The sequence below is a fragment of the Canis aureus genome, chromosome 7 (genome assembly GCF_053574225.1).
Source record: "Canis aureus isolate CA01 chromosome 7, VMU_Caureus_v.1.0, whole genome shotgun sequence".
Lineage (NCBI taxonomy): Eukaryota > Metazoa > Chordata > Mammalia > Carnivora > Canidae > Canis > Canis aureus.
In genome coordinates, this window is record NC_135617.1 from 69,182,294 (window position 1) to 69,205,653 (window position 23,360).

The 23,360-nt window shown below is 56.2% G+C and overlaps 1 protein-coding gene across 10 annotated transcripts in view; it reads left to right on the top strand.

The window, feature by feature from the left end:
* The first annotated feature begins 2,912 nt into the window (after positions 1-2,912).
* The window catches only part of GRM4 (glutamate metabotropic receptor 4), a 115,841-nt gene continuing 95,393 nt past the window's right edge, over positions 2,913-23,360 (top strand). For 7 of the 10 annotated variants that reach the window (XR_013383672.1, XM_077904381.1, XM_077904386.1 and 4 more), the window contains exons 1-2: positions 2,927-3,021; positions 14,359-15,253. Coding sequence is in view for 9 of the 10 variants with exons in the window: in XM_077904381.1 (XP_077760507.1) it covers positions 14,735-15,253 (519 nt within the window). In the remaining variant the exon portion in view is untranslated. Of the gene's footprint in view, positions 3,022-4,439; positions 4,580-5,285; positions 5,399-14,358; positions 15,254-23,360 lie in introns of those variants that run through there. The other 3 variants (XM_077904384.1, XM_077904382.1, XM_077904383.1) reach the window with 3 other exon arrangements.

The following is a 23,360-nucleotide window of genomic DNA, read 5'->3' on the forward strand; positions in this document are numbered from 1 at the left end:
GCCAACAGCGTTTCTTTTTTTAACCCCTGAAAAATAGAGCCTGCCCAGCCTTCTGCAACACAGCTGGTGGGGGGCAGGGGCGAGATAATTATGGTCAGTGAAGGCAACACCCAGGGCAGGGGATGGCAAGAAAGGCTGTGTTAGTTTGCCTTCTCCATAAACCATGGCCCATGTATTTTCAGCTTTATTGATTAATGAACTGATTTATCAATTAATTCAATACAAGGATATTGGGGACGATACCGTGTTAAAAATGTGGCTCCCACTTGCTGGCACCTGAACACAGGACTGGGCGCTCTGCACACATTATCTCATTCCTTTCTCACGACGGCCTGGCCAGTAGGACCCAGGTACCGCTAGCTCTTAGGGTAACTTTCCATGAATTAGATGAAGGACCCCCCCCTTTAGTCAGATGCAGCCTCAAGATAGGACGAGTCACTTGCCAAGCCCAAGGCAAGTTGAATTGGAGCCTCCCAGCATTCCCTGAACGGGTGGCTTATTGCCCACCAGCAGCTGCTCTGAGGTCGGCATCGTGGTCCTTGTTCTACATACCGGTTAGGGAAACTGAGGGACCCTGAGCAGGGGGACCCAGGCAGGCTGTTCCCAGGGAGCAGGCCTCTTCAGGAGTGACAGGAGTGTCCTGCAAGCCCAGAGCTGTGCACATGAGGCTGCGTAGAGCCACTGGATGGCAGGAGCTTTCGTGGCCTTAGCTTACATCCCTGTAAAATGCTCCAGGCTGAGGTGTGCATGGCCATGGGGTGCGCTCCTCAAGGGCAGGATAGTGTTCAGTCATTCGTGGATTCCCAGGACTGGGAATGGAATAGGATCTCCTCCAGTGTTGATTGCATTTCAAAAGGTATGAATGAATTCATGCTCTAGGTCCTTCCATCAGAGACTTTGGTCTGACTGGATAAACTAGACATGTATTTGGGGCCATTAATGTGTCAGCAAAGAGAGTTCATGCTTTGCCAACATTTATTCTTTCACCAACATTCATTGAGTTCACACTATGGGCCAGGCATAGTGCCAAGCACCGGATGAACCATGGTAAACCAGTTGCGGTCCCAGCCTGGCATAGTCTGGAATTCTGGACCAGGTGGGGGTGCCCGAGTGGGTCTCTGGGAAGGGGCACGGGTGGTGGATATGAGGCATGGAGGGAGAAAGATCAGATGAGTAGGGGGGAGGGTCATTCCTGCTGTCCCCAGACTCCCCAGACATTCCCTTGACCTATAAGGGTGCTATCTATGGCAATTAGGGGAGGGGCTGTAAGGGGGGGCTGAGGCCCCCCACCCCATGGGCAGAGACACATTTAAGCCCAGGGTGGCACCCTGCAGATCAGCCAGGAGGACTGAGGGACCGAGGGGGAGGGAGGCCATTGCCAGCCATTCTCCCCCCAGCTCCCTGGCACTGTGCTGAGCACCCTCCCCGGGACAAGGACAGTCACACGTCACAGCTCTAATTGAAGCCACTTCTGCAGTCTGGGACGAGATGCTCTTGCAATCCTAAGAGGGCTGCATGGCTCCCTCCCTCTCTTCTTCCTCTGCCTGGCTCTAAGGCCTGCCCTCTCCTGGGATTTTTCACAGCACCCCCCAGGGAAGGAAGAGAGCTGGGGCTCCAGCTTCTCCCCAACAGGGATTCTTTCCCTGGCTTGTGTTAGCCTGGCAGCCAGGCCACCTGTTACACTTGGCAAACCAAGGTTGATGGGAGACCGGCTGACTGTGGACCAGGGCTTGGAGGTTCCCCTGGCCTAGTGGGGTTCTGGGGAGGAGGGGGGCCTCAGAGGAAAGCCTCCCCCCAACAGGCTGAGACTAAGGACAGGTGGAATTGCCTCACTGGGCCTCAGTTTCCTCCCGCCCCCCCCCCCCCCGTGGTATGCTCCAACCAGGAGCGGTGGGGCGTGCAAATGAACATGCCACATGGGGGCACACGCCACGTGCATGCGGATGTGTGAGAAGAGGCCCTGCGGGTGGGAGTTCTCGTGACGCACAGGGGTGGGGAGGAGCGCAACCCCTTTGCATCGCTGTGCTTTGCTGTACTTCTGCGGGTGTGTGTCGGAGGCTGTGTTCCCTGACCCTCGACCGTTGGAGTCAGGAGGGTCCCCCCCACGCGTCCTCGGGCCGCTGGGCTGACCCGCGGGGGCGGGGCAAGGAAGGGGGCTTCCAGGGGAGGGCGCCGCTGGGGCGTGGCGGGAGGGGGAAACTGCGGGGCGGGTGTGGCGAGGCGGAGGGGCGCTCGGCCCGCCCGGCCTTCCGGCGGCGGAGGTGCGGGTGCGGGTGCGGGTGCGGGGTCGGGGGTGGGCGCCCAGGTGCTCGCTCTTTAAGAGGCCGGCGGAGGCGCCGCGCGCTCGGTCCGCACTCGCAGCGCAAACTTGCCGGGCCCGGCTCGCGCCTCCTCGAGGGCGGCGGCGGCGGCGGCGGGCGCGGGGGCTGAGCCGCGGCGGTCCCCTCGCCCCTGGTGCTCCGGGCGCCCCCGCCCCTCCCGCAGCCTCCCGTCTGCGCGTCTTCCGCGCTCTCCCCGTCTCCCGCTCGCTCTCCGGCGCGCTCTCTCGCTCGCTCTCATTTTTCCTTGCTGCCGCTGCCGCTGCCGCCGCGCCGCCGGGCGCCCGCATCTCGGCCGGCTGCGCTCGCAGGTCGGCTCGCGCTGCACTCCCCCGCCCGGAGCCCCCGGCCGGACCCCGCTGCCCGGAGCCGCCTCGCCCGCTCCCTTCGGCTTGGACGCCGGGCTCCGCGGGGCCGGGGCAGGGCTGGCCGCCGCTCCCTTGCTCTTGCCGGAGCAGCAGCAGAACGCCGCGCGCGGGGAGGCGGCTCCGGCCGGGCGGCCGCCGGCCCATCCCCGCTGCGTCCGGGACTCCGGGCGGCTCGGCGCCCGGCTCGGTCCGCAGCGTCAGCGCCGTCCGCCGCGGCCCGGGCTCTGGGCAGCGCGAGCAGCCCGCGGCCGCCGCCGCCGCCGCCTCCCGGCGCCCCCGGGGCAGGCGGGAGCGCAACCGACCCCTCGCCGCGGCTCAGACCTCGCCGGCGCGCGGTGAGTTGTGGCCCGCGGGGAACCGGCGGAGGGGACGGTGCCCTCCGGCCTCTGGGGCGTGGGCTGCGGCGGGGACCTCGGGGTTCGCGGAGGTGGCCTCTGAGCTCCCGCGCTCGGGCTGCCCGGAGGAGGGCCGGCGGACCGGAGCCCTCGGGGCCGGAGGGCGCGGGACCCGGGCTGGAGGGTCTCCCTTCGGGGCTAGGGCAGGCTCCCCGAACGCCCGCGAGGGAGGGACGGGGCAGCGGCTTATTTATTTATTTATTTATTTATTTATTTATTTATTTATTTTCCGGGCCTGGGGGAAAGTGTCTCTGTGTAGTGGGGCTTATGTCAGGTTCTGCCAAATGGGGGTCGTGGCAGCTCTCAGGTGGGGGCGGGGGCATTAGCGCGCCCCCTCCGCGGAGGGGCAGGGCAGGCGGGGGCGCGGGGCGTCATCTGCACCCCTTCCCCGCGGTCCCCCGGCGGCAGGGCGGGCAGCGCCAGCCTCGCGCGCCTCGGCTCCTTTCCCTTGCACCGCGTCCCGCTACCCTGGTCGCCCCAGCGGCACCTTCGCCACTGGCCGAGCCGGGCACCCGCTGGCTCGCGGCCGCTGCGGCTTGGGACTGCGCCCCAGGGCCTGGGGGCTCCGCGCGGCCCCGGGACTTCAGGGTCAGGGGCTCCTCCGATACTCTGCACCGACCCTCTCCGGGACCCCGGTGAACCCGAGGCTCTGTGGGGCCGCCGGGCGGGTGGCCAGGCCGTGCGTGCGCGCGCGCGTGTGTGTGTGCGCGCGTGTGTGTGCTGGGGGGTCCCCTCCGGGGTCGGGCTTCCCCGGCGCCCGGGAACTGGCGGCGCCCCCTCCCCGCGCGGGGCGGGGCTGCGAGGCGGAGGCCCGGCCTGAGAGAGGCGCCCCCGCACCGGGGCGGTCTGAAGCTGTTTGTGCAGAAATGGGGCGGCAGTGGCGGCGGCGGGGAGTCCTGAGGCCCCGCGTACGAGCGCCCCCTGCCCCCAGGCCACGAGTGACACCCCCTCCTTAGAGTTCAGTCCGTTTCGGAGGAGGCTCCGCGCTTCCTTACCCTGTCTCGGCACCGTGCCTGCCCCTGGGTGCGGGAGAGCCGCTTTGCGGACTGAGCTGGGCTTGCCTAGTGGGGTGCCCGAATCCACGTGTCAGTGGGAGCCGTGGTTAGTCTGTCTGACCCTCTGTCGTCTGTCGGAAAGCTCTCGGTGATGGGGGAGGGTGTGTGTGTGTGTGTGTGTGCGCGCGCGTGTGCGCCCATCCTCCTCCATTCTGGGCCACTGTGGGGCCTCAGGGTAGGCGGCGGGGCCAGTGCTCTGAGAGTCTCCACGCTGGGCACCCCCTTCCCACAGCCTGCTACTCAGCCTCACGTCCCTGGGGCCAGCTCATGGTGGAAATAAAGAATGTTCTAAATTCCATCTCCCTACTCCCCCAGGGTGCGCGCTGGGTCTGCCCCACTTTCCCCTCTGAGATCCACATGGGATGTGGGCCTGGGGTTCTGCGTCTGCTGGTTGAACTCTTCAGAAGCCAGTGCCTGGGTGGTGGGAGCACTTCAGTCAAGAGGTGAGGACCCCAGGGAGCCTTTCGGGGTGACCTTTCCTGAGGTGGCAGAGAGTTCCCACAGGTGTGTCTGGGGGCTCTTGGGTGTGGTCCCGGCTCCTGGGCAGGCTCTGGGAGCTAGTGGTGAGGGCCCCTGAAGAGGACCTGTCTGCAGTGGAGGGGGGGCTCAGAGCTCTGTCCCTTTCCCTGGGCCCCACAGAGGACCACTGGAGGGCCTCTTTGGCCCTTACTCAGAGTCCTATCCCTGACATGGGGTTGGGGGCCTTTGGGGTTGGTACCCTTGAGACTCTGCTTAGCCTTGGATGAGCATGCCTGCCCACTTAGGTATTGGATGACCACTGTCTTCCCCTTCCTCCAACCTCTGTCTGTTAGCCATAAACTTTCCCTCACCTGTCAATGCCTTCAACCTCTCAGAGACAAAAATACCAAAAAGTTATTACCCACCTCCTCCCGCCAGGCAGCAGTCAGTGCAAGGGCTACCTTTCTCTGGGATGTTTGCATTTGCAAGAGGCCCAGAGAGGAGATGGCAATGCTCAACCCAAAAGGATGCTCTACTGGTGGTAAATGAGAGATATATGGGATGGTGGTAGGGCAGGCTGCAGGGCACAGAGAAGGAGTCCTGAGCTGGCAGAGGGGGAAGGGGGGGGCGGGAGCATGTCAGGAGTTGAGCTGTTTTCTTGGCCTTTGTGGCCTAGTGTAGGCCGCACCTGTCTTCCTCCCTCATCCCTCCTCCCCCAGCCTGCATCTGGGCGTCTTCATTCTGTTGGAGGCGTGACGTCCCCAAGAGGAGCGCCTGGCACAGTGGCAGACAGGCAGCCCGAGGTAGGTGAGAGCATCAGTGAGCGAGCCAGCCAGTAAGTGAGCAGCTAGCATGCTACCTGCTACCAGGAAGGGGAGGGAGCAAAAAGCTCTATGGGGGGTCCCCTGGTCCAGCTTCCAGGATGCTGGGCCACACCTCAACCCACCCTGCTGCAGGGGGGTAGCTGGCAGGAAAAGATGGGATCAGGGGACCCACCGGTTTCTGAGCTTTATAATTACAGCCAACAGACACATCCTCTACCCTAGACAAGTCTGGAGCTCGCAGCCCCTAATTACCACCCACCCCAAGACATCTGCCCACCCCGTTGTCCTCCTCTGCTTGGCCGGCTGAGAACCTAACTTTGCAGTGGGCAGGCCCCACTGGCAGCCTGGGCAGCTGGGCCCGCTAGCTGCTGGCTGGGAGGTTATCTCACTTCTGCAGAGTGGAAGCTGCCTTTGCTACCCGGAGAAGGCATAGGGGGAAGCCGGCATCTGGGCTCTGGTCCTGCTTGCTGGGGCTGGCAGAGGAGTGGCCAGCTAGCTGGGCTGACCCGAGGCAGGAGACTCAGGGGCTTGCCTTGGTGGGTAGCTGGCCTGCGGCCAAGGACACTGGCTTTCTGTTGCTCCCACCTAGCCTGGTGCTGACTCCTGGAAAGAGCAAGGAGGGCTTGTTTTCGTGTCAACTCTGCCCCAGTTAGCAGGGGACTATCAAAAATTAGTTTAGAGATTTCACTGTCTTTGACCCTTGCAGAGTGCAGACTGTCTTTTCCTGGCTCCTGGGAACTCTGCTTCTTTCCTGGCTGTGGACTGGCTCTGGCCTGGCTCTGGCCTCCCTTGTCTTCTTGCCCTGCCTTTCTCCCAGTATGTCACCCTGCTGCTTCTCAGTGCTACCCCAGCCTCGTAGCTCTGCATTCCAGACAAGCTTCCTCCTCCCTGCCAGTCCTGCAGTCAAGCTGGGGGGGGTGGTGCTTCTGCCTCTGCTCCCCCCTGTCCCCCCCCCCCCCCCCCCCGCCCCTTTCCCTGCCTGAACTCACTCCTAAGAAGGAGGAGTAGCAGCAGAACTTGCTTGGAAAAGACAAGCTTACCCCACAGCCCTGCCCACCCCACTTCCTAGCCCGCAGGCCTGAGCCAGCCTCTTCCAGCCTGTCCGTTGTTTCTCTTGGCTCCTTGGAAAAATGAGCACCACAAGGATAGTAAAAATCACCCCTTAAATTAAAGCTGATGACTCCCGTCGAAATGTTTTATTATCAACCTCACCTTTAGCAATGTCGTTGGCCGCAGTGAGGCATAAATATATGTGTACACATGTATATTAAATAAATTGGGGAATGCAGTGCATAATGACATTATCTGGACCCCATTCAATTAAGGGAGATATTATCTGTGGTAATTGGGAAATGCCAGCCCATAATGCCAGCCCATGCCATTTCAGGCTGAGCCACGCTGACTAGCTAGCTGTAGTATCTGGTTAAGCCTCCCCATTCTGGAGAAAGCACTGGCTGCCCATTGGCTGTAATGCAGGGGGGTCCCAGGAGAGCCAGCTGGCTGCTAGTCCCAGGCTGGACCACGAGGTTGGGTCCTGCCCTGTCCCCTATCCTCAGCCTTCCCACCTCTCTGCTCTTCAGGGTGATAGAAACTGGCCTCTGGACCTGTTTTCTGGTTGGGCCTGTGACTTCTAGTGAAAACACGGTCATTGCTGTGGCTTACATCTTTATTGTTTCTAAAATCACTGGGTGATTTTTGATCTTTAGGAATAAAGATTGGGGACTTGATCTTAACTTTCTGGTGAGCCATTTACTTCACAGGTAGCACTGGCCCTTCCCTGTGCCTGGCTCCTGTGTGGCCTGGGGATGGGAGGGTCACCCACAACTGGTTGTGCTTATGACTGTGTAAGATGGTAGAGTCTGGGCTTTGACTTGTGAAGCCCGTGGGCCCTCTCCCTCTGGGGCAGTGCTGGAGTAGGGGGAGCTCTGAGTTAAGGAGGTGTTTGGACAGGAAGAAGGAGGAGAGAGGAAGAAACAGTATTAGTCGGGAAGCTCACAGTAGCACCAGCTGCAAACAAAGACGCATGCCCACTTGGATTGTGCCAGAAGACTGGGAGGGGGGCGGGTTGGCAGTGGTGGTAGGTGGAGGCAGGACAAGTTGGGGTAGGAAGGAGAGGCCTGGAAGTCTACATGGAAGTGGGGGCTGGCAAATGGAGATTTGCGCTCCCCCTCCGGGCGAGGGGGAAGGTCAGTGTCGGGCCCTTCCTGGGCTGATGAGATGGGCTTGCTTTGCCTTCAGCTGACCAGAGCTGCTGTGGCCTTAGCAGGTGGCATCTCTTTGAGTCTCAGGTTTCTCTTGCCATGAATCCTTGCCTGTCACTGCGCTCAGAGCCCTCCAGTGGGCCCCCATTTCTCCATCAGCACAGGTCTTGTCTGATCTTGTACCCATGCCCTCTCTGACCTCCTCTCCCCGCTCCCGTTGTTCCCACTGCCCTCCGGGTACTCCGGCTTCCTTGCTGGTCCTTGAACAATCAATGCTAAACATGAGCTCAGGGACTTTGCCCTTGCTTCTCTCTACCTGGGACACTTTTGTGGCTCACACCTCTACTGTTTTTAGTTGCTTTCTCCTATGCCACCTCCTCAGAGAAGCCTGCCTTGACTATCTTTTTCTGAACAGACCCCAGGGTCTTGACCTCTCTCCTTACCTGCCTTAGTTTCTTCATAACCTCTGGACTCCCTGAAGTGCCACATATCTTTATGTAAGTACGTTTATTGCATCTCCTGGGCCACCCCCCAGGTTGGCCCCAAGAGGTGGGTGCTGCTGTCTGTGTCTGTTACTCCTAGCACATTTCCAGTGCCCAGAGCAGAGCCAGCACACATTCGATCGACACGGTCAATAACTGAATGGTTATGGCAGAAAGGATGTATTCTATGCCTGACCACACCAGGGACGTGTGAGGATTTAGTGCCAGGTCAGAGTTCTACTCTGCAGACGCAGAATGCTGCTTCAGACCCTGCCCTGGGCATCACCTTGGCTGCCTGCTGGCTCCGGGCAAAGACCGTGTGTTGTTGCTTATTGAGAGTTTCTGAGCCTTGGGCTAGGCACAGGAGATGCAGAGATGAGTGTGGTCTACACAGGCCCTTAAAATCTTCCAGGCTCATCATTGCCAAATAACACACACACACACACACACACACACACACACACAGAGAGAGAGAGAGAGAGAGAGAGAGAGAGAAAGAGAGAGGGAGATGTGAATGTGCAAGAAGGAGGAAATAGAGCTAGGATCATCAGGGCAGGCTTCCTGGAGGAGGAAGGGTCTCAGTTGCTACCTGAAGGGTGAAAGTCACAGGGAGGAGGCTGGAGGGAATCCTAGATTGGAGGAACCACAATGGCGGATTTGAAGTTTTCTCTAGTTTCTATGGGCATTGAGCTGAGGAATTACTTTCTCATCCCTCCTGTCCTCTATCATTTCTTCTTTCCTTGCATGTTTCTGCAATGCCCACCACATGCCCAGCGAACCAGTCACTTTGGAATCAGGCTCTTTTGGTGAAACAGGGAGGGGATGGCCTATGAAGCAAGATCTGGGGATTTCTGTACTTGGGAGGGTTCCTGATACAGGCTGGTGGGCTGGAGCTTCTTGGGGATGGGAAAAGAATGAGATCCACGGAGCCTGGACCCCCACTGTGCCCTCCTCCTTGCTCTTCAAACATGGCCTGGCACGGCCCTGGGGAGTGTCTGGGAGCAGGGCTGCTGTTTCTATTAATATTGACACTGATGACCTGGGAGAGAGGGTGGGAAGAGCCCAGAATTCTTCACTCGCATCACATCATTCGTTCCCTTCCACAAGCTCTGGTGGGGGATGCCAGGCAATGTGCCAGGCTGGGATGCAGAGATAGCAAGAGGAGTATGACACGGTCTCCTCAAGCTGTGGTCCCTGTGGGGAGAGGGTTGGGCTGTTGAGGTTGAGGGAGCTAATTAGCCATCCCCTTTCCCCATGGACCAGGGATCACAAGGGTGGGGATCAAACTATGGGCCTCGTTGCTGTGGGGTGCAGCATCTTCTTGCTTGTTCCTTGGGTCTAGGCTCTGTCCATTTGGGAGGAGACTGTCCAGCATAGCGCACCTCTGCTGGACCAGTGCGGGGCCCCCAGGGGGGCAGGAGGGAGGGGGCCTCAGAGGTGGCCTGCAGTCCAGCGTCTCAGGTCTGCGTGGGCACCTGTGGGCTTGGGGTGGTGGGGGAAGGAGGGGAAGGGCCCTGGTTCTCCCTCATGTTTCCTGCTGGGGAGCAGAGCCCCTCCCGTGGAAGTGTGAGTTGTGGGTGATGAGGTGTCTAAACAGCTCAGAGATTCAAAACAGACGCCACGCCCAGCTTTGCTGAGCACCTGGGCTGGGCCAGGCCACAGAGACAGAGGTGAATGGAGAGGACTGAAGTTGGGGAGGAAATGTGGAAAAGCTGAGGGGAGGGAGGAGGCCTGGCTCAAGGAAGGCAGAGGTTGAGAGGGGGTGCTGGGGCAGGGCAGGGGGAAGAGCCCAGAGCTTGAGTGGCCTTGCAGGGGCTGAAAGCCTGCTTGAGCAGCTCTGGGTGCCAAGTGCAGGGTCATTCCCTCTGACTCTGTCCCTTACTTTGGTGTTTGGGGAGAATTCTCTTTCCCTAGCTTTGGGAGAATAAAAAGCTGAGTGAGTTTAGTAAACGTTGCAGTAGCTCTCTTTGGAGCCGCTTGTCATTCCATGGTTTGTGGTTCTTCCTGGCTCAGGCCCTGGTTGTGGAGGGAAGGATTTAGGTTAGACGTGCGGAAGCATGGGACTTGGAAGGATCACTAAGGCAGGTTGGGGAGTTTCTCCCTGCAGGCCTGCAGATATCAGAGAGGCCCTCAGATTGTAGGGTGCCTGGGCTGGAGGGGGAGGAGGGCAGACTGCACCCTCCCTCCTTGGCTCTCCTTACATCCCCTCTCTGGAGGATGTTCTGAAAGATGCTGTTGTGTGTGGAGATGACCATGTGCTCTTTCCTTTGCTCCTTGTCCCTCCCTGCCTATCTGGAGCCAAAGATCTGACAGAGGGTGGAAGGGAAGGGAATAGACAGGTTGAGGAGAGAGGTGGGGAAGGAGAGGGAAGGGTAGAATAAGAGGCCCCCCACTCCCCACCCCCTACCCCCCACCTCCAGCCCCCAAACGTCTGAAGTGTGAGCTTCCCTGGCTGTTTTAGAATTGAGGGGGTGGCCTGAGGACTCAACCTCCCCCCATCTGGCCCCTCTCTGCTAAGGTGGAGGCTGCCCGGTGGGGTTCGGAAGGGTATGGAAGGATGGCCTTGGCTCCCCCTGCTGCCCCACCCCCAGCCTCTGCTCCTGGTGGCGCCTTTTACTCAGAGTATTTTTACTTTTCCCTTGTTCCTGTTACAGGATCAAAAGAAGGAGGGGAGGCTAAAAGAGGCGGTGGTTTGCCCAGCTCTTTGGAGATGTTCAGAAAAGGCAGACCCAGCAGACCAGGGATGGGGAAGACCAGGGATGGAGCGGGACTGCTGTGGGTGGGGGCAGGGCCGTCGGGGTGGAGGGAAGCCTGTGAGCAGTTAGGGGGCAGGGCCTGGGGCCTTGGGCTCTTGATTCTAATGTTGCAAGAATTTGCTTTTCTCCTCATTGAGGCCTCCTTCCACCATGTGGCCTCTGCTTCTCCCCATTGTGTGTGTGTGTGTCTGGTGTGTGGTATGTTTGTGTCTGTGGTGTATGTGTGGTGTCTGTGGTGTGTAGTATGTATGTAGGGTGTGTGTGCATATGGCATGTGGTGTGTATTGGTATGTGCTGTGTTCATGTCTGGCATGTGTGTAATGTGTTTATGTGTATGTGATATATGTATGTACAAGTGTGTATGTATGATATGTTTGGTATATATGTGTGTGGTGTGTGTGCATATGGTATATGTGGTATGTGCATGCTGTGTGATATGTTTGTGTCTACGTGATATATGTTATATGTGTGTGGTATGGGTGTATCTGTATGGTGTGTGTGTGGTGTATGCACGTGTGGTATGTGTATTCTGTGTGGTATGTTTGTATCTGTGTGGCATATGTGGTGTGTAGTATGTTTGTGTCTATGTGATATATATATGTGTGGTGTGTGTGTATGGCATGTGTGTATAATGTGTGTATGGTGTGGGTGTGTGTGGTATATGCATGTGCGATGTGTGTATGTGATATGTGTGTATAGTGTGTGCTATGTTTGTATCTGTGCTGTATGTTTGGTGTGTGTATAGTGTGTGTGTATGGTGTGTATGTGGTATGTGGTCTGTGTCTGGTGTATGTGGTGTGTAGCATGTTTGTCTATGTGTTATGTGTATGGTGTGTGTGGTACGTTTATATCTGTGTTGTGTGTATGGGGTGTGTGTGTGGTGTGGTACGTTCGTGTCTGTGTGCTGTGTGTACAGTGTGTGTTGTGTCTGTATGGTGTGTGCACATTGCTCCGCCTGGGGTGCGTGGGCTCCCAGGAGAAGCCGGTGTTGGGCCTTCACGAGGAATCTGGAGCCTGAGCTGGGCCGACCGCGAGGAGCCCCGGCCCTCCGCCAGCATCGGCCCCACTGCGGCCTCCTCACAAGGCCCATCTGAGGCCAGGACTCCCTCCATGTTTAAGCCAGGCCGCCCAGGCCGGCCCGCAGGATGGCAGGATGTTAGGAGAGGGCCGCCAGCAGAGCGCGGGCTCCGGGGGGCCTGCAGGCCTGGGCCTGGGGTGGAGCTCCCCTTCCTCCTCTGAGCCCGCCGCTCCGGGGTGTGAGCCCGCTGCCATGCACTCCCAGCACTTAGTGTGGTGCCCGGCACACAGCAGTGTTGTCATCGCTCCAGGGCCACCATGGCGTTTGGACAAGACAGTGTTTCATTGTGTGGGCTGTCCCACCCATGGGACACCGGCCGGGAGGGGACTCCTTCCCATGGCTGTGCCAGCTGAAAGTGCCCTGCAGGGGCAGTCTTCCCCCGGACCGCATCCTCATCCATCCCCTTCTGTTCTGGAGATCTGGGAAGGAGATCTCTCTAGGGGATGGCAGGGGCGGGGACCGCCGGTGTTCCTGTCTGAATTGCCTTTGCCTGGTGCTGGCATCAGTGGCAACTACCCCACAGCCCTTCACTCCCCGTGGCCACCCAGAAACCCATCTGCTAAACTCACTCACAGGGAGGTGGAAGTGGGGATGACAGTTCCATTGAGGTGTAGCCCCCCTCCGGTGTTTTAGCAGCTCTTACTCTTCAGCCTTCCCCCAGGTACTGACACCACCACCCCACCCCACCCCACCCCCGCCCCGCCCCAGCACTAGGTCACTGGCTCCTGGCTTCAGGAGTGGCTGTGGGATTAGGAAGCTTTCCTGCAGGCTACCTTGGACCTCTCAGTGTGACTGGTGCTGGCTTTGAGTCTTGCCCCATCTTGACTTGCTTTGTGACTTTGGGAGGGTTATGGGATTCCTCGGGGCTTCTGGTTCCCCTGTGGCATAGGCTGAAGGAGAATTAATAGCTGTTCTTGGCCTCTGAGGAGCTAAAGGGTGGGGGAACATTTTGATGAGGGGTCAGATGTGTGAGGTGAGGGTTCAGAAGGCGCTAGGCAGGGAAGCTCAGGAATTGAGGCTGTACTCTCTTCTTCCTCTCCTTTCCCAGAACTGGAGCAGTTGGGGCCTCTGTGTGGGGGAAGTCCAAGCAGGGGACAGGTGGCTCTGAGAGGCTTGCTTGGCCTGGATGCAGGGACTGCATCTCTAGGAAAACCTCCTAATCCAAACACAAGCCCTTCTTCTAAATGGCTAGGGAAACTGAGGCACAGAATGGGTGAGTGGCTTGCTGGTCTTCATTTGACAAACCCATTGGAATGGGAGCCTGGGTGTCAGCCCCCCAACCAATCCCTGACTCAGCTTCCAGCGCTTCTCCCTGTGGCCTTCTAAGTTGAGGGGAGGGAGGTTGCTGGTTTTGAGCGAGTGGGAGGCTGGGGCAAGGGAAGGAACCCCAGGGGAAATTAGCCCAAATTAGCAGTGAGAATGAGGAAGAGCTGGTGTTCTCTCCTCTACCCTTGCAGATAAATATTTAATCACAACAACAATAATAATGACAATGATCATAATAATGTGCAGTAGTTCAGGCCATAACCTGAGCCCCCCCTCTCAGAGGGAGGAAGTGGGAGAGAGAGAAAGAGCAGTGGAGAAATTGAGAGCTAAAGACCATGAGAAAGATGGTGGGGGAGGGAGGCCAAGCAAATGAAAAGGAGGCCTACCTCCTTGAGCTTGGAGCCCCTGGGGTTACCGTCTGCCAGGGGTGTGGCTGAGGTAGAAATGTGAAATTTGCATTGCCCGTTTGGATTTGGGATGAGGATTCTGAGCTGGGACAGCCCCAGCTTCTCCCTGGTCTTCAGAGTGAGCAGCTCCCAGCCTGGTTTCTTCTGCAGGGGGCCTTGCTGGCTTCCTTATTCCTCAGTCCCCAAGGAACCTAAGTGTCTTTGGCTCCAGAGCTGGGAAGCTGGGGTCCGCGTGGTATTGTGCTTCTCACTACCTGTGTGACTTGGACAAAATGCTCTTCTGCTCTGGGCCTCAGTTCCCTCATCTCTAAAATGGGGTTGGATCCTGTGGACCTGATTTCTTGCTGTTCCCTCATGTGGGTGAGTGTTGAGGAAGACCCTTCTTCCTCTCAAGTCAGTTCAGGCTGTTCCTGGGGAGTGTGCACTCTGATCCCCTGGTTTCTGATGGCAGTGGGTCTAGGCCTAAGAAATCTTCAAACATGACCTAATTTCTGCCTCAGGCTCTCCCACTTGAACCAAAGTCGAGCAGCAGCTGGGAGAAAACCAAGTTCAGATTTGTGGAGCCTGTGGCGATAACCTCCAGCATCTCCTTCTCTCAGGCTCCTCATGAGAGATCAGAACAGCTAATGTCTTCTTTGGGCTTCTGTTTGATTCTCTCTCTCTCTCTCTCTCTCTCTCTCTCCCCCTCCCTCTCCCTCTCTCCATCCCTCTCCCTCTCCCCCTCCCTCTCCCTCTCTCTCCCTTCTAAGGTTGGTAGGAGGAGAGCATTGAAGCTGTTTTCTCCTTGATGCCAAGATACGTGAAGCTAGGAGCACTCTCTTTTCACATTCATCCGTCAAGAACAGGCCCGCAGAACGTGAGGACCAAGACTAGAGCTTTGCTGCTCCCTGGCCACTCCCTGCTGCCTGTGGGAATGGCCCATGTCAGCAACTGAGCACTGCCTGAGTGGCGAGGAGCACCAGCATGGGTGACCCCACTGGCTGCCCTCAGCCACCCTGCTGCTGAAGCAGCCCTGGAGAGACTTGTGGGGGCTGCCCTGCCCATGCTCACCCAGGCTGTGGGGCCAGGGGCCTGCCAAGGCTAGGAGTGGGGCCTGCCCTTCATGGGTCTCTAGGGATTTCCGAGATGCCTGGGAAGACAGGCTGGGGCTGGTGGTGGGCCCGGCTGCCTCTTTGCCTGCTCCTTAGCCTTTATGGCCCCTGGGTGCCTTCCTCCCTGGGGAAGCCCAAGGGCCACCCCCACATGAATTCCATTCGCATAGATGGGGACATCACACTGGGCGGCCTGTTCCCAGTGCACGGTCGGGGTTCAGAGGGCAAGGCCTGTGGAGAACTTAAGAAGGAGAAGGGCATCCATCGGCTGGAGGCCATGCTCTTTGCCCTGGATCGCATCAACAATGACCCGGACCTGCTGCCCAACATCACGCTGGGCGCCCGCATTCTGGACACCTGCTCGAGGGACACCCATGCCCTCGAGCAGTCCCTGACCTTTGTGCAGGCGCTCATCGAGAAGGATGGCACAGAGGTCCGCTGTGGCAGTGGCGGCCCCCCCATCATCACCAAACCGGAACGTGTGGTCGGTGTCATCGGTGCTTCAGGGAGCTCTGTCTCCATCATGGTGGCCAACATCCTTCGCCTCTTCAAGGTTAGTGTCTGGCCAGTTGGCCCCAGACGTGGTCTTCCGCCAACAACCCAGGGTGCCAGGCCTGGCTAGTTTCTTTCTCCTCTTCCCTCCTGGACTCTGAGGACTGTACCATCCCCCACAACAGTATCTGAGAATTTGGGGGCAGTCCTGTGGTGAGAGCTGAGGATCCGAGGAGTGTAGGTGTCAGGGAGGAGGGGCTCCGGGGTGCTGACCATGGTGCTGAAACAGCACGGCCGCCCAGAGTTCCCTGATCAACTCCGCTCCTCTGTGGGGAATTCTGAACCAAGAGGGGAGAATGAAGTGCTGGTGAAACAGAAGGAAGGAGATAGGTGGACAGATGTGTAAAAAGACAGACAGATGGATATGTAGAAATACATGTAGTCAGAGAAACAGAGTCAAAGAAATAGATAAAATGGAAATATGAATGTTGGAGACTGCCAAAGAGATAAAGCAAGACTTTTGTTTTTGACATTGTTTTCAAATAAATTGTAATTCCCTAGAAAGATATGCTTTTCTTGTAGTAGTTGAGAAAGCCCAGTGTGGCCCTCACACTTCACCCCAAGATTATGGTTATAAAATGTGTCTTGATATTTTGGATGGGGCAGTGGGCTACAGCAGAAGGTGGATGGTGGATGAGGACAGGGAAAGGGCCTCGAAGGAGCAGGCGGTCTCTGTAGCTGTTGCTCTGGGCCCAGAATCAAGCTTCGCTTGCTCATTTGCTCATTTCCTTCCTCCTGCCCTTCTTCCTTGCACACCTTTCTCCCTTTCGTCTGGAATCCTTCCCTGCCCCCTCCTTGCTACCTCCCTTCCTCTCTTCCTGGGGCAAGAGCTGCTGATTTGCAATTCAATTGGAGCCAAGTGCTTCGCTAAGCTGCTAAAACAACTGAAAGCTACCGGGTAGAGAGAAAAACATTACAAGCATTTTACCAATAATTATGAGCCGCTCTTCTTTGGAGCCTGCCTTCTTTGCTGTGTGTTTGTGTGTGCTTGTGTGCTTGTGTGTGTGTGTGTGTGTTGTGTAAGGGGTGCGGGGTGGGGGGGGGAGGGAGGGAGGGAAAATATGTGGGAGGAGGAGGAAGGAAAGCACAGAGGAAGCCACTGGGTCCCTCCTTCATCCTGGTGTCAGGTTCCCAGCCTCTGGAGGTGGCCCCTTCCCTCCTCAGTCTCCAAAGTTAGACCCAGTGGGCTGAGAGAGGCTGTCTGGGCCCATGCAGAGTGGGAAGTGGTGAGGCTGTGACTCTCTCACCTAGACCTTTTCAAGAGCCCATTTGTCCAGTCCCATAGTGCATCAGTACTTTGGGAGCATTTTTAGGGGCCTGGGTTGAAGTGGAGGTGAATGGTGTAGAAGTCCACTAAGTTGGGCATGGGGTGGGAGTGGGAAAGAAATGAAGCTAGAGTTGTCCTGTTACAGCGTGGGGTGGGAGTTAGAACTTTGTGGGGTCATGTGCCTTGTGCTCCTTACCTATGGGCCTTCTTCCTGGGGTGTTGGTTTTACTTATAATCCAAATGGAAACACTATCTTAATTTTTAAGCAAATGGATGAATTATGAAGAATGCCAGATTAAGCTGAACAGAAAACTTGAAGGAAACTTTGCCCTTGCAGTAGACAATCCAAACAGCCCCCAGGGGGCTGTGCTGCCAGAGATCATTCCTTACAGATGGTTTGGGAATGGGTAGCCTGGTCCACTTCTCCCACCCGCACTGAGGAGTGGAGACCCAGAGGGGAGGAGAAAGCAGGGCTCAGCTGCCCAGGCCAGGTCCTGGCAATGGCTTAGGTTAGCTGAGTCATTGCTTCAGCCTGCCTGCCTGAGAGGGAAGGCCACCTGGGGCCATCAGCAGAAAGGACAAGCCCCAGACTCCTTGTCAATCTGTCTGGGTGGGGCCTAGGTCCTCGGCCTTGGAGAAGAGGCCCAGACTATATACATGGGGCTGTTGCAGTTTCCTTATTGGAGCTTTTTATTAAACACTTTTGGGGGCACCTGGGTGGCTCAAGTGGTTGAGTGTCTGTCTGCCTTCGGATCGGGGTGTGATCCCGGAGTCCCAGGATCGAGTCCCACATCAGGCTCCCCGCATGGAGCCTGCTTCCCCCTCTGCCCGTATCTCTGCCTCTCTCTCTCTGTTTCTCATGAATAAATATAATCTTAAAAAAAAAAAAACTTTTGGGGACTGTGGGTGTTTTAGAAGACAGTCTGATGGGACCCTTGTTTTTTTTTTTTTCTTTAAAGATTTTATTTATTTTTTCATGAGAGACACACACACAGAGAGAGAGAGGCAGAGACATAGAGGGAGAAGCAGGCTCCGTGCAGGGAGCCCAATGTGAGACTGGATCCCGAGACTCTGGGATCACATCCTGAACCAAAGGTGATGGGACCCTTGTGTCCATGACCTCAGTGAGTGCCTCCCTGCCATCTCCCAGAGATGAGCCAGTACCCACTTTATGGAGAGATGGAGAGGCTAAAGGAGTGGAGAGGTGTCACTTGACACAGGGTAAAGGGTACAAGAATGGTATCTGTGAGTTCTTGGAAACATGGATATTTTGGAGTGAGGCATCAATGACTCCACTGGGAGTGTACTGTGACTTCCATGCTAATCTCTCTCTAGTTGGCACAAGGTCTCTGGTAGGGTGAGGGTGCCTGGAGCCAGGCCTCACCAGCCTAGGGGCTCACAGGTACTCCTTTTTTTCTGCCCATCTGGTTACCTATGAACATGGCTGAGGCCTCAGTTTTATCTGTGCCTTCTCAGATTGCCCGAGAGATGAATGGGTTGAGGCAGGGGGTCAGGAGCCTCCCTGCTGCACAGAAAGTGAGATGGGATTGGGAGGTGGGGGCCTGGGGAGGAGAGAAGGAATGGGGGCAGGAGGGACATGTTGGAAAGGAGATTCAGGGCAGGGGAGATGGGGAAAGAGCCAGAGGGAGGCAGTCATCTGTGGTCTGCATTCCTTGGGTTCCTTTTTAACAGTGTTAATGTTCCAGCCTGGCGACAAGAGGGCTCCTCAATAATTAAACTGAGAAATGAGAGGCTGGGTGAGAAACTTAAAAGCCTTTTACAGAGGCAAAAAGGTTGAACTTTGTTGGGGGTGGTCAGGAGCAGAGGCCACTGCCTGGGGAGCATGAGGGAGGGGCGCCCAGGCCAGGAGAGCTGCTGTGTCAGGTGTCAGTTTCAAAGGGCATCACTGCAGCCCCAGCCCTGCTCTGCCAAGGCCAATAAGTGGGGCCTGCTGGGAACTTCTACCAGAGGCTGTGATTATAGCTCCCCTTCTTCTAAGAGGTGAGTTTCTTGTGCACAGCTCAGAGAGGAGCTCTGGGCTTGGGGGCACTAGAGGTGATTTCCTACCTGGAGAAAGCTAATGGGGTGCCTTTGGGGTCAGGGTATGAGCAAAACTCAAAACTAGTAGAGCTGGAAGGGGCCAACTCCCCATCGTACAGATGTAGAATCTAAGTCCTTCTAGGCAGGGCCAGAAGTTAGGTCCTCAGCTCCCAGGCCTGACTCCTTCCAGAATGCCTGTCCAAATAAACTGGGTTGGAAGTGGGACCCAGGCTTTCATGGGGACCAGAAGCCCTGACTCTCAGAAGTCGTGGGTCTGACTTGATAGCTTATATCCCTTACTTCCTGTTCCCATCCTCTTCCTTCATCCTCATTTTGGCTCTCTCTTTGGGAACAGGGAATATTGATGGGTGTAAAGAGTACCTTTTGGAAGAGCTCCTAAAGCCCAAGGATGTGGCTAGCGCAATGCTATGTTGGGACAGCCCAGGTTCTGGAACGAGTTAGGCCTGGGTTTGAATCTTTCCACCAGAGTCCCCTCACCTCCATTCACCGTGTAGGTCATTTATACCATAGTGTGAATGGGCCAAGAAGATCTTTCCCTGAGAGCAGCCACTGTTGGGGGGAGAAAGAATGTATCAGGTGCCTTGGAAGAAAGCAGTTTTTAAATTCCAGACTTGTAAAGGCTAGAAGGATCCAGAAATCGTTCCATTGAGTCCCTCATTCATTTGCAGCAGACAGAAAAGCTGAGGCTTGAAGAGGGTGGTGTGTGTGGGGTTATCCAGCCTGGTGTTGAAGAATTTGGATGCTGGAGCCAGAGAGTCTTTGTCACCATGGCTAATTATTTTGCCTGTTTGTGCCTCTGCTTCCTCATTTTTTTAAAAACAATTTTATTTATTTATTTATTCATGAGAGACACACACAGAGAGAGGCAGAGACATAGGCAGAGGGAGAAGTAGGCTCCCTGTGGGGAGCCCGATGTGGGACTTGATCCTGGGACCCCAGGATCACGCCCTGAACTGAAGGCAGATACTCAACCACTGAGCCACCCAGGTGCCCCTCTGATTCCTCATTTGTAAAATGGGGATGAGAACATAGGCCTATCCTATGAGAACATATCCTCATAGACCAGGTGAGATAATTAAGAGTTAATGTCCAGAGAAGGCCTAGCACGGTGCCTGGCACACAGTCAGCCCGCAGGAAATGTCACTGCACAGCTTGTGGGGCCTGAAATCAGCATGAGAGACTCCATTGATGTGGAAGAGGCTGGAGCGGGTGGGCAGTGACAGACGGTGACCTTTGAGGCTGATCCTGGAGAGGCCCCACCATCTGCTGGGCCTCTCGTCTTCCTGCAGACCAAGCAGCCAACCTAACTTTAAGATAACAAGCTAGGTCTCACTGTCAGACAATGGAGCATGGGAGGAAGGAGTGGGGTAAAATGGAGGGAGAGCAGAAGGGGGCTGGGAGAAGAGGGGGCAGAGGGGACACTGGTGAGCTGGGGAGAGGGTGGAGATGGGCAGGTGCCCCAGCTTCCTAAGAAAGGCAGGGCCGGGGGCGCTGGTGAGCCACATTAGGCCTTCTGTGCAACCCCCCACCAGCCCTCCTGGCTGTGTGATACTCTGGACCCACATGGGGTTGTAAGTGCTGTAAAGGTTTGTGGCTTACTTCTGGAGAAAGCTGCCTGCCTGGTGCTTGGCTTGTTCTGCTCCTCAGTGCCTGACCCAGGACTCTGGGGGAAACTTTATGGCTTAAATAACACAAGATATTCTGTCGAGGATGTGGCTTTGTGTCTTCAAAGTGTTTTCACTGCACAACGAGGAGGAACTTTCAAGAAAGTCTATCCACCCTCCCACAGCTTGCCCACTCCCTTGAAGACAGCTTCATCCTTCCAGCACCAGGCCAAAAAATCTGGTGACAGTTTTGTCCATCCTTTTTCTACTGTCAGCAAACCCTACAGGCTTTCCTCTTAGAATGTGCCCTAGACATGACACCCCTCACCCTTCCCACCCCTGGGGCCTCTCCCCAGACCACTGCAGAAACTTTCTCTTCTCTCTCCTTCCAAATGGGCCTCTCCACAGCCAAACCTTTGCTCAGTGGCCATAGTGAGCTTTCTAAAAGCCAGATCTCACTCCTATTAAACCTGTCATTGCTTTTAGATTAAAATGCAAATTTCCAAACTCCTGCCTGTCTGAGAGGCTCTGTGCTACCAGGCACTCCGACCACATCTTTTGTCTCTCCTGGGTGCACTCCTTAAACTCATAAGTTTTCCTTATGGTCCTTGATGACACTGTTTTCCCCACCATAGGGCCTTTGCATTTGCTGTCCCCTGTATATGGAATGTTCTCCCTTCACTCTGTGGGGATAGGTACTTCTCATTCAACCTGAAGCTTAAATGGACTCCCTTCAGAGAAGCCCCCCTACCCCTCAATTATTCGGTCTTGTTTCCCCGTCTTTCCCTTTATGGTACTCATCATGGTTTGTACTCATGTGCACATTTCCTTGTTTTCCTCTTGGCTGTTGCCTTTCCCCTGTAGACCAGGGGTTAGCCCAAGAGCCAAATCTGGCCTGCTACCTGTTTTTGTATGACCCATGAGCTAAGAATAGTCTTGGTCTTTTAAGTGGTTGAAGGAAAAAAATCAAAAGAGTAATGTCACGACACAGGAAACGCATGTGGGATTCAAATTTTGGTGCCCATAAATAAAGTTTTGTGGGTATATACCAGGCCCACATTTATGTATAATCTAGGGCTACTCTTTTTTTTTTTTTTAAAGTAATCTCTATTTTTAAGTAATCTCAACATGGGGCTGGAACTCACAACCCTGAGATCGAGAGTCACACATTCTACCAACTGAGGCAGCCGGGTGTAGGGCTACATTTGAGCTCCCACCTGGGAAGTGAGATGAGTCAGAGGACATCAGCTGACCCCGCCAGCCTCTCAGCAGCACCTGCAGGACCCCCAGTTGGTGCCAGGCCCATAGGCTCTCAGGAATCTTGGCTGAATGAACTCATGGAGAGTGAGGCATCTGCTGTCCCCATGTCCCCCCAGACTCTGTGCTATCAGCAGGGTCGCCATGGTCTACAGAGTTCTGTATCAGCTCTTGGCTGTGGGCATGATTGTAGCCAGGCCCATCTTACCATTGGGTTAAACCAGTGCCCACCAGTGCCCACCACTTTGGTCATCCCAGGACCAACCTGGATGTATCTCCAACCCCAAAACACCTCCGGTTCCTCCCTGACTTATGGAATTCCTTTCACCCAAATCTCTGTTCCCTGTTAGTGCATATCTAATCCTGTACCATTTGAGGCTGTTGTTAGAGATTTGTTCTAACAAAGCTTCCTCAATAAATATTTGAGGGTGAGTGAGGGACCCTCCAGGAGAGGTGTCTGAGGTGGAAAAATCCCACATTTACAACAAAACACACATCCTGTGCCAGGGTTTTTCTTAATCTTCACAGCAAGCCCTGGTGTGTAATTGTTATTCCCTTTGTACAAATAGAGAACTGAGGCACAGAGAAGCTGAGCAATTTGCCCAAGGTCACACAGCATGTGTGGTGGAGCTGGAATACAAATGCAGGCTGTTTGGCCCAGAAGCTACCCAGCTCGCCACTCTGCTCTCCTATCTCTTGGCCATCAGAAAGACTTGGGTTTGAGACCTGGCCTGATACTCTGTGTGGCCTTTCTGAGTCTGTTTGCTCACAGGCATGATGGTATTTGCCTGGCAGAGGTGATAATGTGTGCAAAGCCCTGAGGAGGTGCTCAGGGGATACTGGTGTCACCAGAATAGTTTTGCCAGAGGTTAGTGTTTGTGAAGTGCTAGGCCGCATGAGGGGTGGGGAATGTGTGGAGGAGGTGTGGGAAGGGGGTCTTGCTGAGGGTGACTATCAGGGGTAGCACATAGGCCTTGCTTGACTGTGCCCCTCTTTCCCACAATCATCAGCTGTCCGTCTGTGGTGAGAGTCCGGGAAGGGGGGCCTCAAGACATAAGGGTCAGGCTGAAGCCTGCACCGAGGGGGGTGGGGGGACACGTGGCCCCAGGAAGCAGCTGCAGGCCCGGGCTCAGAGCCCCCCTGACTACTCCTTTGCTAGTTCTCTCCATGCCCTCTGAGCTCTGTCCAAACCAGCTGGATGTTGTCCATGGTGGAGGGGTAGCCCCCGCAATACAGTCAGATGCTGGGGATCCAGGGGTAGCGGGAGGACGGGTGGGTAGGGCTGCCGGGGTAGAGGTTGTGTGGCTTCAGTGGTTCTCAAGCCTGGCTGCTCATTGCAACCACCAGGGGAATTTACTAGAGCCATTTGATTCCTCAGCCTCCAGGGGGCTGATGAAACGTGGAGGCCTGACCTGTGTTTGGATACCTGCGAGGGGGCTGGGTTGGCCACCAGACCAGGTGCTCTGAGTGGGCCCGGCATTCCCCTTCCACCTGGCTTCCCCAGGGGGCACCCCACCCACCCTGCAGCCCTGGCAAGCCTGCTACTTCCCAGGTGCCCCCTGTGCCTGCAGAGCCGCTCGGAATGCAGGAGGTTTGGGAGTGGAAGCCGGGATTCAGCCCTGGCGACTGGACTGGCAAACAAGTCTGTTATTGTGAAAGTAGAAGGAGGGAGTGGGGCCTCTGGGGGGACTTCCCAGAAATGCCCTTGAGGGAAGCCTGGTGGGCTCCTGGAGTCCAGGTGGGAGCTGACGGCCCCTGGGTGGGCAAGGGGTGTGACTTTGCGGTTGAGGTGGGACAGAGCCTGGGAGGCTCAAGTTCACTACTGCCAGCATCTGGCTCTCTCTCCTGACTGGACCTCGGCTTGTCCACCTATAAAAATCAATTAATTCTCCACTGACTCATTTACTCACTCATTCATT